We start from the raw sequence: 17,533 nt of genomic DNA on the forward strand, positions 1-17,533 counted from the left end.
TTGAAAGACTTTTCCGTAAGAAAATGGAAATAAAAATGTTTTGATTTTAAGACTTCCATTAATTTACTTGAAGTAGAAATCATAGGGTTCATAATTTAGGGTTTCTTTTGTTACTGATGGCATACTACCTTGAAATAAATAGATAGGATAAGAAGAATCTTTTTTTTTTTTTTTTTTTTTTTTTTTTTTTTTTGAGAGAAAGAGAGAGAATGTGGTAGGGAAGGGCAGTAGGAGAAGGAGAGAGAGAGTCTCAAGCAGACTCCTCATTGGGCGTGGAGCCTAATGTGGGGCTCGGTCTCACTACCCTGAGATCAATACCTGAGCTGAAACCAAGAATCAGTTGCTTAACCAACCGACCCAAGGAAGAAGAGTCTTATCCTTTTGGTAGTAAATGCTTATATGAAAGCATTTACCATTTGCCATTTCCCTTAGTACTCAGTCATCAGTCAGCTCATCAATGCATAGTGCTTATTATTTTTCTACATTTATGATGGTGGAAATTATAGTGGTTTTTCTCATTTCTTTCTTTAGAATCTGAATTTTACAGGGTTTCGAAAAATCCTCAAAAAGCATGACAAAATCCTGGAAACTTCTCGTGGAGCAGATTGGCGAGTGGCTCATGTTGAAGTGGCCCCATTTTACACGTGCAAGAAAATCAACCAGCTCATCTCTGAAACTGAGGTATAGTAATCTTACTTATGTACTACCTATTTTCAATAGCATTAATGTCTTATTTTTAATGAAATAATTCTTCATCTGTAGTCTCCTTTTGTAATTTGTTGCTAGCTTTGAATACTATGTTCTTTACTCATGAGTTTTGTCTTTTGCTTTGTCAGTATACATTCACCAAGAAGTTATCAGAATACCATGTATGTAAATGGTTCAGAATTATTTATGTATTACTCAAGATTAGTATAATTGAATGTGTCTTTCTAGGCTGTAGTGACTAATGAACTTGAAGATGGTGACCGACAAAAAGCTATGAAGCGTTTACGTGTCCCTCCTTTGGGAGCTGCTCAGGTTAGTATTTCTTTCAGTTGTTTGGTTTTGCCTATTTAATCAACACAATCTGTTTAGTTGATAAAATATACTAGTTTCATTACTTTCAAAAATATGTCAGGGGCACCTGGGTGGTTTGTTTAGCTAAGCGTCCAGCTCATGATTTTGACTTAGGTCATGATCTCAGGGTTGTGAGATTGAGCCCCATATCCCACTTTGTTCTGGGTGTGGAGTGTGCTTAAGATTCTCTCTCTCCCTCTCCCTTTGCCTTCCAACCCTGCTCTCTCTCCTTAAAAAAAATAAAAAGAAAAGAAACAGCCAAATTTTAAAAGTAGTTATTACTATTGTTATTTTGTTTTTAAAAAATTCCATGCCAGGTCTTACTTCATGATGAATTGTAGTGTCTTCGCACCTTTCTCTTCTTATGCTATATTCCTTCTCTTGTGACATGCTAACTTCTTGGCCTCCCCAAATTATAAAGATGAGATACTTAATTCATGTTATAGTCACCAAATGATTGTGATTAGGTATTTAATGATATGGGGTGGGAAGATTCAAGTATGCTGGGCTACTTACAAAACTTCATCCAAAATGCCACAGTTACATCAAAAAACAAACAAAAAAAAAACTATTTAGTGACATCCACACAGTAATTATACTAGAAACATTAAGGTGACATATTCTGTTTCATAAAATAAGTCTCAGTAAACTTAAAAGGATTTAAATCATAGAATAAGTTCTCTGAGCACAGTGGAATGGAAATCAATAACAAAAAGAGCTTCCTTATTCTAATAAAAGGCATTTATGAAAAAACCTATAACTAATAACAGACTTAATAGCGAAACTCTGAATACCTTCTCCCTAACTAGGGACGAAAAGAGGATATTCCTTCTAACCACTTTTATTCAACATTGTACCACAGATTCTAGCCAGTGCATTAGGGTAGGAAAAAGAAATAAAAGGTATTCAGGTTAGAAACAAAGAACTAAAACTCTGGTGGAGGTTTTGCTGATGACATGCTAACTTATATAGAAAAATCCAGTGAATTATTAGAATAGCTGCTAGAACTAATAAGTGAGTTTAACATGGTTGCAGACTATAACGCCATAAATAAACTGCATTTCTATGTGCCATTCAGAACAATTAAAAAAAAAAAAGGTGTCTAGGTGGCTCAGGTCATGATTCTGGAGTCCCAGGATTGAGTCCCACATCAGGCTACCTGCTCAGCAGGTAGTCTGCTTCTCCCTCTGTGCTTTACCCTGCTTGTGCTCTGTATTGCTCTTTCTCTCTCTCTCTCTCAAATAAATTTAAAAATAATTTTTTTTAATATTTTTAATTTTTTTTTTTTTTAGGGATTTTATTTATTTACTTTGACAGAGAGAGAGCACAGCAGGGGGAGCAGCAGAGGAAGGGAGAGAAGCAGGCTTCCTGCTGACCAGGGAGCCTGGTGCAGGACTCAGTCCCAGGACCCTGGGATCATGACCTGAGCCAAAGGCAAACACCTAATTAACTGAGCCACTCAGGCACCCCAGAATAAAACATTTTTAAATGCTATTTATAATTGAAATATGTAGGGATAGATCTGACAAAAGATGTATAAGATCTTTACATTGAAAACTATAAAATATTGCTGAGAGAAATTAAAAGAGACAGATGCATGAGAGATATATCATATTCATGAATTAGAAAACCCAGTACTTCAAAGTTATCATTTCTTCTTAAATTGATCCATAGATAGAATACAGTCCAGCTCAAAATCTCAACAGGGCTTTATATTTATTATACATGTTTATAACTGGTTAGCAAATTTAAATATTTTATATAGAGTTAAAAAGGACCAAGAAAAAACAAAAAAACTTCACAACAACTTAGTTGAAAGATTGACACTACCTTGTATCAAACTTACTAAAACTACAGTAATCAAGACAGTGTGGTATTAATGTCAAGAAAAGTAATAGGTGAGTGAAGCAGAATAAAAAGTCCAAAAGTAGACCAATAAATATATGGTCAATTAATTTAATGTAAAGACAGTTCAGGGAAAAGGGTAGTCTTTTCAACAAATGGTGCTGGAGCAATTGACTTCCATGTGCAAAGAAAAGAAAACAACTTCCACACATCTTTCACATCATACAGAAAGTTAATTTTAGGTATACCATAGACTTAAGTGAAAACCTAAAAGTACACATTTTTGAAGAAAATACAGGAAAAAGTCCATCATGATGACTGGTTTATGCAAAGATTTCTAAGAAATAAAACCAGAAACTCCTCATCAAAATTTAGAACTTCTGCTCTTCAGAAGACAATAGTAAGAGGGTGAAAAGAAAAGCAACAGACTAGGAAAGAAATAGAACAGATAAAATATATAAATATAAGAACTTCAGTACTCAAAAATAAGAAAACAACCAGCTTAAAAGTGGGCAAGAGATCTAAACAATCAAAGAGGTATGTGTAGCAAGTAAACATGTGAATGTTCAGTATCTTTAGTCATAGGGAATGTTCATGTGAATTTAGTCATGTGAATGTTCAGTATCTTTAGTCATAAAGATAAAAATCTTTAAAAAACAATAACAAAAACATGGATGTATGGAACAATATGGGTACATCTTAAAATAATTACACTGAGGGAAAGAAACCAGACCAAAAGAGTATATACTATATGATGCTGTTTACCTAAAACTCTGGAAAATGCAAACTGTGTATGACAGTAGATCCATGGTTTTCTGGGAGGTGGAATAGGGTGTGGTGAGCAGTAAAGTGTTACAGAAGGGCATAAGGAATCTCTTGTGGGGGGCAATAGATAAGTTCATTCTCTTGATTATGGTAATAATTTCCTAAGTGTTTAACATATATCAAAACATCAAATTGTATGCTCTAAATATGTGCAGTTTAGTGTGAGTTCTATTTAGTAAAACTATTAAAAAGTAAGAAAATCTTGAAAAATTAAAGTATTTGTAAATGCAAAAAGAACTGGTGAAGCTGAGCAAACATGAAAATGGTTATCCTTGGTGAGGAGGAAAGGTTTATGGATCTGGAATGAATAGGGACTTCAAAGGTAATAGAAATGTTCTGTTTCTGATGATGGGTGATAGGTGTAGGAACACTTTATTATTCAGTTCCTAATAGTTCAAATACATTATATGTATTCTTTTATATGTGATAAATTGCACAATTTTTTAAACTAGAAAAAATTTTTTTGAAAATACAAATGGCTTTCTTCCATCTGGATGCATTCAATCTTTAACAATTCAGATACCTGTTACTGGATAATTTGTAGGTCACAGAGATTCTCAAGGCTTTTTTTCATTTAAAGGTTTTAGGAAAACATTTAAACTATCTTAAATGTAGCATTTAAGATATTACACCTTTAACAACAATAGAAGTTCTTTATAATATTCATAGCAAATATTTAATCCCACAATATTTTCTCTCTCCTGTTTCTCATACCTTTATGTTTAAAATATCAGAACACTTTCTTTTATATTAGAAAACAGTTTACTTCCTTTTATCATTTTCTAAATAAAAACCTACCAGTGCCTTCTTAGCGCAGTAGGCAGCGTGTCAGTCTCATAAATAAAAACCTACCATAAAGTAGAGAAAAATACTTTTGAACCTACATGCTCTGGATATTCTGATATTCCAGTTCTCTGGAGAATGTCTATTGTATCTCAAAAATTCACGTTAGGGACACCTGGGTGGCTCAGTCAATTAAGTGTCTTCCTTTAGTTTAGGTCATAATCCCAGGGCCCTGGGACTGAGCCCCATGTTGGGCTTTCTGCTCAGTGGGGAGCCTACTTCTACCTTTCTCTGCCTGCTGCCCCACTTGCTTGTGCTCTCTCTCAAATAAAAAAATGAAATCTTTTTAAAAAATTCACTTTGTTACCCCAGTGTTAATAGTGTAAGTAATATAGAAAACAAGTGTTCTTAATTTTGCCATTGTCTCAATACCAAATATGTGAATTCCGAGTAATAGTGACCTACAAAATTTAAAGAGATATATCTTGTGAAAATGAAATTGCACTTAGATTTCTCCTACAAGAAAAACTCAGTATATATATAATTCAGTGTTTAAGATTAAATTCTTGGTTACTTAGTAACTCAGATTTTTGTAAAGGAATTCAAATAACTATATTACAAGAGAATTAAGGATGTTTCTCTGGTTCTGATTTATAAAAAATTCAGTTCTTAAAATATTTTTGTTTTCATGGTAGAGCTTTGGGACGGACTCATACTACTAATTTATTACAGCATATACTAAATGTATGCAGTGTTTTGCCCTTTGATCAGCATGCTGTTTTTCTGTCTACAGCCTGCACCAGCATGGACTACTTTTAGAGTTGGCCTATTTTGTGGAATATTCATTGTACTGAATATTACCCTTGTGCTTGCCGGTAAGTTGTTTAAATTTTGAATTAAATTATCCTTAGGAATATGCCTATGTTATATTCTATTTCTCTGTCAAAACTACCACCAAACTAACAGAGCTGCTACCGAAAGAGAAATTTGCCAGGGCTAAGTTTTGGTTGTTACATATGATTTGAAGGGATGGGGTGGTATTTGGTCATTTGTTCATTTTTTTTTAAATTTTGGGTATAGTTATCCTTTAAAACATTGCTAGATTATGACTTTTATTCTCCATCGTTCTCTTATTTTTATGTATAATTTCTTGTTCAAAGTTCAGTTATCAGGAACCTCAGCTTCCTTGATCACAGTTGAGAGTAATTAAGGATGCAAAATTGATGTACTAAAGTTCATTCACTTTGCTTATTGGAGTCTCTCTCATGTCATTTCCAGATTGTATTTGCAATTACTTTGAATATAATTTTAAGAAACGTGGTTGTGTAATTTCCTATTCTAAAGAAGTTAAGAATTAGAAAGAAATTGGAGGAATTGCTGAAGCAAGGGAATTCCCAGCATCAAGAAATGATATAACAGCAAGAGAGACATTATCTTACTAAACTTCCCAACAGAATTTGACATACTCCTCAGCAGCATTTGACATTGTGGATCATTCCTTCTTAAAACCCTTTCTTTACTTGGTTTTCCTGGGAAACTGTATTCTGCTGGTAGTTCTTTCCAATCTCCTTTGCTAACTATTCTTTTCTTTGTGACATCTAAATGTTGGACAGTATGGCTGGGCTGAATCCTCAAATTTCTTTCTCTGTCAACTTTCATTTCCTACCTAGGCAATCTTATTCAAGCCTGTGTCTATAAACATTATCTGTATGCTAATGACTCTCAAGTATGTCTGCTCTCTCCTCTGAATGATAATCTAATTGACTATTTGGATTTGTAGTAGGCATTTCAAACTTAGGAGGACAAATTTTTTTTTTTAGCCCCAAATACTCTTTCTTTTCCATAAATCATCACTTTTTGTCAGGGTATCGGGCCACAAACCTGTAGCCTCTCTTTTCTCTCATACCTTATCTCCAGTTGATCAGCAGATCCTTACTTTCTCTTTAAAATGTGGTTGGTTTGTTTGTTTTTGGCTCTGCATTCAGCATGAGGTCTGCTTGAGATTCCCTCTCCCTCTGCCCTTCCCCCTGCTCATGTGCACTGTCTCTGTAAAACAAAATAAAATCTTTTTTAAAAATTAAAATGTTTTTTTTTTAAGTATAGCTGACATACAATGTTACATTGATTTCAAGTGTACAACATAGTGATTCAACAACTCTGCATTATGGTATGTTCGTGACAAGTGTAGGTACCATCTGTCACCATACAACACTATTATAATGCGATTGTCTATATTCCCTTTCATCCCCTGACTTATCCATTCCATAACTAGAAGCCTCCTTCGCCCATTTTGAATCTGACCACCTCAACCAGTGCCATCCTTGTCTAAGCAACTGTTTTTTGCTTGGTATACTGCAGTAGCCTTCTGAACTTGTCTCACTAGGCCACTCTTGCCTCCTTTTAGCCACCAGCGTCTTTTCTTTTTTTTTTTTAATGTAAGTTAGATCGTATCACTGCCCTCCTCAATATCTCTTTATGGCTTCTCTTACAATCAAGTTGAAACTTCTTACTATGGCCTAGAAGACCCTATAGGGTCTTGCCGTATGGGTCTTTCTAACTTTATATCCTGTCATACTCTCCATACTCAGTTTCACTCTGTTTCCAAGTACATTTGTGGTGGTACTATTCCTTGAACTCACCAAGCTCATCCCATAAATGATCCCTTGTAGTTGCCTAAATGTTTCTAACACAGTGCTACACATATAATAGATGTTTAAGAAAAAACTTATTGAACTTGCTTTTCCTGATTAACATTCTTCTTAAGATTGTCAATTATAAATTATGAAATTATAACCCAAGTTGTAATGACTCCTAGCAAGCGTATGAACTTAACCTGTTGACAGTGTATTTTCATTTGTGTTTTTAGACTTCTCCCTCCTACCAATTACTAAAAATTATATCTAATAAAATCATGAGTAAGCTCATGTTTTAATATTGGCATAATTTATGATCATATTTTAATTTAGTTCTATTTCTTTAAATGAATGCAGTCTATTTATATAGACTACATAGAAATATTGCATAAAAACCCAGCCCTTGATTTTTGAGCCACTGTTAGGAAAGAAACACTGACTTGTCTTAAAAAACCCTTGCCTGGGTTTCAGTCTCAGATCCACTGTTTGTTAATTGTTTTGGCTTTAAGGATATCATTTAACTTCTCTGAAATAACTTCCTTATTAGGTGAACTTACTACCCTAAATTTACAAGGTTGTTTTAGAATTCATTCATTCAACAGGTAAATTTTATGTATTTCATGATTATGCTTGATATTATGAGTCTTAAATAAGAGAATCCCTTTCCTTATGAAGTTTATTATGTCAGAGAGATTAAAACAGTAATAATACACTACAAGACAGAAAATCTTAAATGTTCTAAGCAGGTCAAAGGAACAAAGTGATTACTTTAAATGAAAGCATCAGTGAAGACTTTATGGAGGAAATGGCATTTTTGCTGGACACTGATGGAGGGAAAGGCATTCTAAGAGGAAACAGATAAGCAGAGATTTAGTTGGTAGGGGACCAGGGTAGGGCATAGGAGGAGGGAGTGGGTTACAAAGGGGAGAAAGGATAAATCACCTAGTGTGAAGGAGAGTATTAGATAATAAGAGTGGAAGATTCTTAAAATCACTTCATGGAGATCAACTAAGAAGTATAAGTAATACATAGGTCGCCTGGGTGTCTCAGTCGGTTAAGGATCTGACTCTTGATTTTGGCACAAGTTGTGATCTCAGGGTCTTGGGATTGAACCCCATGTCACCTGTTGGGCTCTGTGCTCAGCAGGGAGTCCACTAGAAATTCTCTCTGCATGTCCCTCTCCCTGCACTCCTCCCTCCAGTCACATGCACACATGTGCACACACTGTCTCCCTGTTTCTCAAATAAACAAATCTTACAAAAAAAAAAAAGTAGTACCAAACATGTTTATAGTTGTAAAGTACCAGATCAGTATAAATTATAAGGTGTATGTGATGGGAGTTGTTCTTTCTAAGAAAAACCTCAATCATTTGTGTGTGAAGTTTTTTTTTTTATTTTCAAGATGAGTATGGTTATAATTATCATCATTGTCAAATAATAAGAAAAAAATAAACTTCATTCTTTTTATGTGAGTGCATTGAAAAGTTTTCTTAAATTCAGGGACAAATTAAGGTTTTGTTTTCTTTTGTAAATACAGGCTTTTGTGAGACACTCTAATTTTTTGTTTTTAACTTATGTGGTTTATGCATTTAGGGTGGTGCATTATGTTCTCTCACCTCAGAACACTTCTTTGTTTGATCTTTATGTTGGGCCAAAAGGAGGAGGCAGAGCAAATATAAAGCCAACTGTCTATCCTTACTTATCTCCCAGCGGGTACTAAAAGATAACAGTGTTGAGAGATGAGAGAGAAACACAGCAGTAGTAATGCATGTACAAGCACGATTCTTTTTTTCATTCACATCAAAAAATAATGTGCATAATTGCTGTAGTTTCTCAAGGGGATATGACCTGATATTTAATAATTTGTCTGAAATTCACATACTTCAGATAGTTTGATGAAGATGAAAAGTTACCTAATTAGATTTTTTTAAACTGTTCTCTTATAAATTTCTAGTAATCTTTATTTAATTTGATACAATAACAGTATACCATATTTCATTTTTTGGTTTCATAAAGATATGAGTTTGGCTATTTAAAACACATAAAACTGTGTGAAATCACAAGCACTCATACCCTAATAGTAAGAGTAGTGATTGTTTCGATCTCTTTGGAGGATAATTTCACAGTATATGTAAAATTTTAAATGCAGTCACTTTGGTCTAGCAATTTTATTCCTAGAAATTTATCTTACAAACGTATGTGGGTATAAGGACATAAGGACATACATGAGATGTATGTATTCACTACCATTTCATTTATAGTCGCAAAATCCTAGAAACCACTGAAATGTCCATCAGTTAGGAATTGTTTATAAAACTAAATGATATTACCTCTGTACAATGAAATGTCATGAAGGTATTAAAGTGAATGAATGAAAATGGGTATAGCACTTTGGAGAACTGTTTGGCACTCTCTACCAAAACTGAACATACACTATACTGGGTTGTTTCTATCCCCCAGTTAATGTGTATTGTGCTGCTGTGAACACGCATATTCATGGATTTGTTTGGGTACCTGGTTTCAGTTCTTTTGGATATATGTCTAGGAGTGGAGTCATTCAGTTATGTGCTAATCTATGTTTAATCTTCTGAGGTGCCACCAAATTGTCTTCCATAGAGGCTACACCATTTTTCCTTTTCACCAGCAATTTATGAGGGTTCCATGTTCTTTACATGCTTACCAACTTAATCATTTTCCTTTTTATTTATTTATTTAGTTAGTTATAGCCATCCTAGTGGGTGTGAAGTGATATCTTGTTAATGTTTTGATTTGTATTTCCCTGATGACTAATGGTATTGAGCATTGTTTCATATGCTCAGTGCTCAAACTTGTTGGCTATTTGTTTATTTTCTTTGGAAAAATGTCTAAGTCCTTTGCTCATTTTTTAATTGAGTTGTCTTCTTCTTAAGTTACAAGATTTCTTTATATGTCCTGGGTAATAGACCCTTACCAAGACACAAGATATGCAAATATTTTCTCCCATTGTATAGACTGTTTTTCACTTTCTTCATTATATCCTTTGATGCACAAAAGTTTTTAATTTTGATAAAGCCTGATTTATCTATATTTTTCTTTCTTTGAACTAATTTTTGTACATGATGAGAGATAGGGGTTCAACTTCATTCTTTTACTTATGGATATCTAGTTGTCCCAGCACCATTTGCTGAAGAAAATATTCTTTTCCACTGAATGGTCTTGGCACTCTTGTTGAAAACTAATTTATTCATGAACTCCCAATTCCATTCCATTTGTCTGAATGTTTGTTTTTATGCAAGTACCACACTGTTTTATAGTAAATTTTGAAACCACAAAAGATGAGTCCTCTAACTTTGATCTTTTTCAACAATGTTTTGGCTATCCATGGCCTCTAGTAATTTCATATGACGTTAAGGATCAAGTTTTCCATTTCTGCAAAAAAAGACCATTGTAATTTTGATAGGGATTATAATAAATCTGCAGAACACTTGAGCATTGCCATCTTAACAGTATCAAGTCTTGTAAATCCATGAACATGGAATTCCTTTCGGCAATGTTTTGTAGTTTTTTAACGTACACATCTTACACCTTAAGTAAATTAATTCCTACATGTTTTATTCTTTTGGGTGCTATTGTAATTGGAATTGTTTTCTTAATTCCGTTTCAGAGTATTTGTTGCTGATATATACAAAAACAACTAACCTAAATAGTAAGACGTGGTTTCAGGTCAGATCCTGATCTTGGGGTCATGGGATCAAGCCCTGCATTGGGCTCCACTCTCAGCACAGAGTCTGCTTCAGATTGTTTGTCCCTCTGTCTCTCCCCACACCTCTCTCTAAAATAAATAATTAAATCATTTTTAAAAGAAGGATACCCTAATATAGCACCTAATAATACCATTCTTCATTTCCTTTCCTTACTTTTTTTTTTTCTTTTAAAACCCTTATCACTATCTGACATTTTACAGAATAGTTTCTGGAAGACAGATATTTTTTCTGTTGTTTATTACTGAAATTCCAGCTCTTTGAATGCTTTTAGGTATAGTAGGCATGTAATAAATATTTGTCAAATTAATGAAAAAAAAATGAGGCTTCCTCAAGCAAAAGGAAAAAGAAACTGATGTATACTGAATACTTGTCATTGTTTTAGGCATGTAACATATGTTTATCACATTTGATCTTTTTTTAAAGTATAATTTCATCTTTATTGATATTTTAAAAATTTATATTCAATTAATTAATGTTGTATTATTAGTTTCAGAGGTAAAGTTCAGTGATTCATCAGTCTTACATAACACCTGGTGCTCATTACATCATGAGCCTTCCTAATGCTCATCACCCAGTTACCCTATCTACCCCCCCACCTCCCTCCCTCCAACAACCCTTGGTTTTTTCCTATAATAAAGACCCTCTTATGGTTTATCTCCCTCTCTGGCTTTATCTTGTTTTATTTTTCCCTCCCTTCATGATAATCCCCTATTTTGTTTCTTAAGTTCCACATATGAGTGAGATCATATGATAATTATCTTTCTCTGATTGACTTATTTCGCTTAGCATAATACCTCTAGTTGCTTCCACATCATTGCAAATGGCCATATTTCATTTTTTTTTCCAATGGCTGAGTAGTTTTCAATTGTATATATACCACATCTTTATACATTCAGCTGTCAATGGACATCTAGTCTCTTTCCATAGTTTGGCTATGGTGGACACTGCTGCTCTAGACATTGGGAAGCAAGTGCTCCCTCAGATCACTACATTGGAATCTTTAGGGTAGATACCTCGTAGTGCAGTTGCTGGGTCATAGCTCTATTTTCAACTTTTTGGAGAACCTCTGTACTGTTTTCCAGAGTAGCTGCATGAGCTTGCATTCCCACCAACAGTGCAAGAGGGTTCCCTTTTTCCACATTCTTACCGGCATCTGTCATTTCCTGACTTGATAATTTTAGCCATTCTGACTGGTGTGAGATGGTATCTCACTGTGTTTTTTATTTGTATTTCCCTGATGCTGAGCAATACTGAACATTTTTTCATGTGTCTGTTGGCCATTTGTGTGTCTTCTTTGGAGACACATGTCTGCTCACATCTTCTGCCCATTTCTTGATCAAATTATTTGTTCCTTGGATATTGAGTTTGGTGAGTTCTTTATAGATTTTGTATACTAGACCTTTATCTGATACATGTCTCATCCTGTCCGTTGTCTTTTGGTTTTGTCGACTATTTCCTTTGCTGTGCAAAAGCTTTTTATCTTGATGAAGTCCCAGGAGTTCATTCTTGCCTTTAGAGATGTGTCTAGCAAGAAGTTGCTGAGACCGAGGTTGAAGTGGTTGCTGCCTGTGTTCTCCTCCAGGATTTTGATGGACTCCTGACTCACATTTAGGTCTTTCATCCGTTTTGAGTCTGCCTTTGTGCATAGTGTAAGCAAATGGTCCACTTTCATTCTTCTGTATGTGACTGTCCAATTTTCCCAACACCGTTTGTTGAAGAGACTGTTCTTTTTCCATTGGATTTTCTTTCCTGCTTTGTCGAGGATTAGTTGAGTGTAAAGTTCAAAGTCTATTTCTGGGTTCTCTATTCTGTTCCATTGATCTGTGTCTGTTTTTGTACCAGTACCATACTATCTTGATAATCAGAGCTTTGAAGTAGAGTTTGAAGTCTGGAATTGTGATGCCACCAATTTTGGTTTTCTTTTTCTATGTTCCTTTGGGTATTTGGGGTCTTTTCTGGTCCCATGTAAATTTTAGGATTATTTGTTGAACTCTGTGAAAAAAAGTTGGTGGTACTTTGATAGGGATTGCATTGAATACGAGTGGTTTGCTCTAGGTAGCCTAGACATTTTAAGAATGTTTGTTCTTCCAGTCCATGAGCATGGAACTTTTTTCCATTTCTTTGTGTCTTCCTCAATTTCTTCTATGAGTGTTCTGTAGTTTTCTGAGGACAGATCCTTTGCATCTTTGGTTGGGTTTATTCCTAGGTATTTTTTGGTTTTGGGTGCAAGTGTAAATGGGATCGACTCCTTAATTTCTCTTTCTTCTATCACATTGTTAGTGTACAGAAATGTGGTTAACTGTGCATTGATTTTTATATCCTGCCACTATGCTGAATTCGTGTATGAATTCTAGCAATTTTTGGGTAGAATCTTCTGGGTTTTCCACATAGAGTATCGTGTCATGTGTGAAGAGTGAGCGTTTGACTTCTTGCCAATTCAGATGCCTTTTATTTCTTTTTTGTTGTCTGATTGCTTAGGCTAGGACTTCCAGTGCTATGTTGAACAGCAGTGGTGATAGTGGACATCCCTGCATGTTTCTGACCTTAGGGGGAAAGCTCTCAGTTTATCCCCATGGAGAATGATATTTGCTGTGGGCTTTCTGTCAGTGGCTTTTGAAGTATGTTCCCTCTGTCCCTCCACTGTGAAAAGTTTTCATCGAGAAAGAATACTGTGTTTTGTCAAATGCTTTTCCCATGTGTATTGATAGAATCATATGGTTCTTGTCCTTTTCTTTCATTAGCGTCGTGTATTGCATTGATTGATTTGCGAATGTTGAACTACCCTTGCTGCCCAGGAATAAATCCCACTTGTTTGTGTTGAATAATCCTTTTAAAGTACTGTTGGCTTCATGATGATAATTCTTGCATCCATGTTCATCAAGGATATTGATCTGTAGTTCTCCTGGTTGGCAGGGTCCTTGTCTGGTTTTAGGATCAAGGTAATGCTGTCCTCATAGAAAGGGTTTGGAATTTTTTTCTTCCATTTCTATTTTTTGAAACAGCTTCAGAGAAACAGGTATTAATTCTTCTTTAAATGTTCAGTAGAATTCCCCTGGGAAGCCATCCAGCCCTGGGCTCTTGTTTGTGGGGAGATTTTTGATTACTGCTTCAATTTCCTTCCTGGTTATGGGTCTGTTCTGGTTTCCTCTTTCTTCCTGGTTCAATTTTAGCAGTTTATACGTCTCTAAGAATACATCCATTTCTTCCAGATTGTGTAATCTGTTGGCATATATATAGTTGCTCATAATATGTCCTTATCATTGTTTATATTTCTTTGTTGTTGGTTGTGATTTCTCATCTTTCACTTGTGATGTTAGTTATTTGGGTCCTTTCCTTTTTCCTTCTTGATAATCTGGCCAGGGTTTATTGATCTTATTGATTCTTTCAGAGAACCAGCTCCTGGTGTTCATCTGTTCGCCTGTTCTTTTGGTTTCTATTTCATTGATTTCTGCTCTGATCTTTATTAATTCTCTTCTCCTGCTTGGCTTAGGCTTTATTTGCCATTCTTTCTCTAGCTCCTTTAGGTGTAAGGTTAGATTGTGTATTTGAGACCTTTCCTGTTTCTTGGTAAAGGCTTGTGTCACTATATTCTTCCTGGTTAGGACCACCTTTGCTGCATCCCAAAGGTTTTGAAAAGTTGTGTTTTCATTTTCATTTGTTTCCATGAAATTTTGAAAATTCTTCTTTAAGTTCCTGGTTGACCCATTCATTCTTTAGTAGGATGCTTTTTAGCCCCCTTGTATTTGAGTTCTTTCCAAATTTCCTGCTGTGACTGAGTTCAAGTTTCAAAACATAGTGGTCTGAAAGTATGCTAGGAATAATCCCAATCTTTTGGTACCAGTTGAGACCTGATTTGTGTGTGCTAGTATGTGCTCTATTCGGGAGAGTGTTCCATGTTCACTCGAGAAGAATGTGTATTCTGTTGCTTTAGGATGCAATGTTCTGAATATATCTGTGAAGTCCCTCTGGTCCAGGTGCTGTTCAAAGTCCGTATTTCATTGTTGATCTTCGGCTAAGGTGATCTCTCTGTTGCAGTGAGGGGAGTGTTAAAGTCCCCTCCCATAACTGTATTCTTATCAAAATGTTTCTTTAATTTTGTTATTAACTGGCTTATATAATTGGCTGCTCCCAAGTTAGGGGCATAAAAATTTACAATTGCTAGATCTTCTTGTTGGATAGACCCTTTAATTATGATACACAGTCCTTCCTCATCTCTTATTAGTCCTTGGTTTAAAATCTAATTTGTCCAATATAAGGAATGTTACCACAGCTTTCTTTTGATGTCCATTAGTGTGATTCATGGTTTTCCACCCCCTTGTCTTTGGGTCTAAAATGAGTCTCTTGCAGACAGCATATCGATGACTCTTGCTTTTTTATCCAATCTGATACCCTGTGTCTTTTGATTGGGGCATTGGCCCATTTACATTCAGAGTAACTATTGAAAGATTTGAATTTAGTGCCATTGTCTTACCTGTCAAGTGACTGTTACTGTCTATTGTCTCTGTTCCTTTCTGGTCTGTTACTTGTGGGCTCTCCCTTTGCCTAAAGAACCCCTTTTATATTTCTTGCAGGGTTGTTTGATGATCACAAAATCTTCCTGGAAGGTTTTTAACACTCCTTCTATTTTGAATGACTTCCTAGCTGGATAAAGAATTCTTGGCTGCCTAATTTTCTCATTTAGCACCATGAATATATCCTGCCAGTCCTTTCTGGCCTTCCAGATCTCTGTGGAAAGGTCTGCTGCCAATCTAATCTTTGTACCATCGTAGGTTACAGACCTCTTGTCCTGAACTACTTTTGGATTTTAGCTTTATCTCTAAGACTTGCAAGTGTCATTATTATATGTTGGGGTGTTGACTCATTTTTATAGATTTTGAAGAGTGTTTTCTGTGTCTTCTGTATTTTGATGCCTGTTTCCTCCCCAAATTAGGGAAATTCTCCATTATAATTTGCTTCAGTGTACCTTCTGCCCCCCCCTCTTTCTTCTTCTGGGATCCCAACTGTTCTAATATTTTTTCACTTTATGTATCATTATCTCTCTATTCCTCCCCTTGTGATAGTAGTTGTTTATCTCTCTTTTTTCAGTTTGTTTATTCTCCATCATTTTGTCTTTTATATCACTAATTCTGTCTTCTGCCTCATTTATCCTAGCAGTTAGAGCTTCCCTTTTTTTGTCACATATCACTTATAGCCTTTTCAATTTTGATGTGATTAGATTTTAGTTCTTTTATTTCTCTAGAAAGGGATTCTCTAGTGTATTCTATGCTTTTTGAAGCCCCACTAGTACCTTTATAATCATTATTCTGATCTCTAGTTCTGACTTCTTACTTATATCAGTACTGATTAGGTACAGTAGTACCTAATTAATACAAATCAGGCAGTCAGTACTGCCTCTTATTCTCTTTTGTCAGGTGAGTTTTTCCTTGTCATTCTCGGAGAAATGATCATTTTTCTATTTGTATAATTGCAGCAGTTCTTTTCTTAGGTCTCTTATTGAGTTTGCAGGTGTTTAGAATGATTTCAAAGCTATCTCAGTGAATTTCTGGGACCAAACAAAACTATGGTCTCCTCCTCTGCCATCTTTGAGTCTTTGGTCATATTAATCTTCTTGATAAACTCATGAGAATTGATATTATCACCATTGACCAATAAGGAAACGGAGATATGAAAAAATAAAATAATTTTACCTCGAGTAGCTATGATTTGAATTCTGGTCTACAATATTTGACTTCAAAGCAAAGGCTTTTTCTACCCTGTTATTTTTAAATTATTAAATATGCTATGTACTATAGAGAATATAAAGTTAAGAAGTAAATAGTTATTTAAATTAAGGATAAGATAGTATATCATCAAATTTCAAATGAGTCTAATATTAATTATTAATTAATAAATTATTAATTTTGTGGTTATATAGAAAACCGAGAAATCTTTAGCCAAATTGAAATATTTGGCACATAGTGGGTTCAAAATGAAACAATGATTCAATAAATTTATGAATAGGTAAGGATTTGGCTTTTAATATTAAGTAGAATGTGAATTGGTGGAGAGAAGGTGCAAGGTCATTTTAGGTATGGGGGCAACATAAGCCAATATGAAAAAGCAAATTTGTGAAAGACTAATAAAATTCACCAGGAGATAAAAATTAATGTTTAAAAAAGAGCACTGTGGGGGCGCCTGGGCGGCTCAGTGGATTAAGCCACTGCCTTCGGCTCAGGTCATGATCTCAGTGTCATGGGATTGAGCCCCACATGGGGCTCTCTGCTCAGCAGAGAGCCTGCTTCCCCCTCTGTCTCTGCCTGCCTCTCTGCCTACTTGTGATCTCTCTCTCTGTCAAATAAAATAAATAAAATCTTTAAAAAAAAAAAAAAGAGCACTGTGGTTTAAAGAAGAGTGAGTTGAAGACCAGTTTGTGGTGAAGAACTTGAATTACAAGGCTAAGGTGTTTGAACATTGTAGCTATTAGAGTACTACCGAGTAACAGTGGTACTGAACATTTTTATGGGCATACGGGCATACGAATGTAATGGTTAAGACTGTGGGGTTTGGGGTACCTGGGTGGCTCAGTTGGTAAAGGGACTGCCTTCAGCTCAGGTCATGATCTTGGAGTACCAGATTTGAGTCCCGCATCAGGCTCTGTGCTCTTCAA

General features: G+C 35.2%; 1 protein-coding gene across 1 annotated transcript in view; it reads left to right on the top strand.

Annotated features, from left to right (window-relative positions):
* The window catches only part of XPR1 (xenotropic and polytropic retrovirus receptor 1), a 253,833-nt gene that overhangs the window by 178,215 nt on the left and 58,085 nt on the right, over positions 1 to 17,533 (top strand). The window contains exons 5-7 of the mRNA XM_045074328.1: positions 532 to 681; positions 937 to 1,020; positions 5,306 to 5,387. Of these exons, the coding sequence (XP_044930263.1) occupies positions 532 to 681; positions 937 to 1,020; positions 5,306 to 5,387 (316 nt within the window). The remainder of the gene's footprint in view (positions 1 to 531; positions 682 to 936; positions 1,021 to 5,305; positions 5,388 to 17,533) is intronic.

This window comes from Mustela putorius, unplaced genomic scaffold, assembly GCF_011764305.1.
Source record: "Mustela putorius furo isolate JIRA1106 unplaced genomic scaffold, ASM1176430v1.1 tig00537335_pilon_pilon_pilon, whole genome shotgun sequence".
NCBI lineage: Eukaryota > Metazoa > Chordata > Mammalia > Carnivora > Mustelidae > Mustela > Mustela putorius.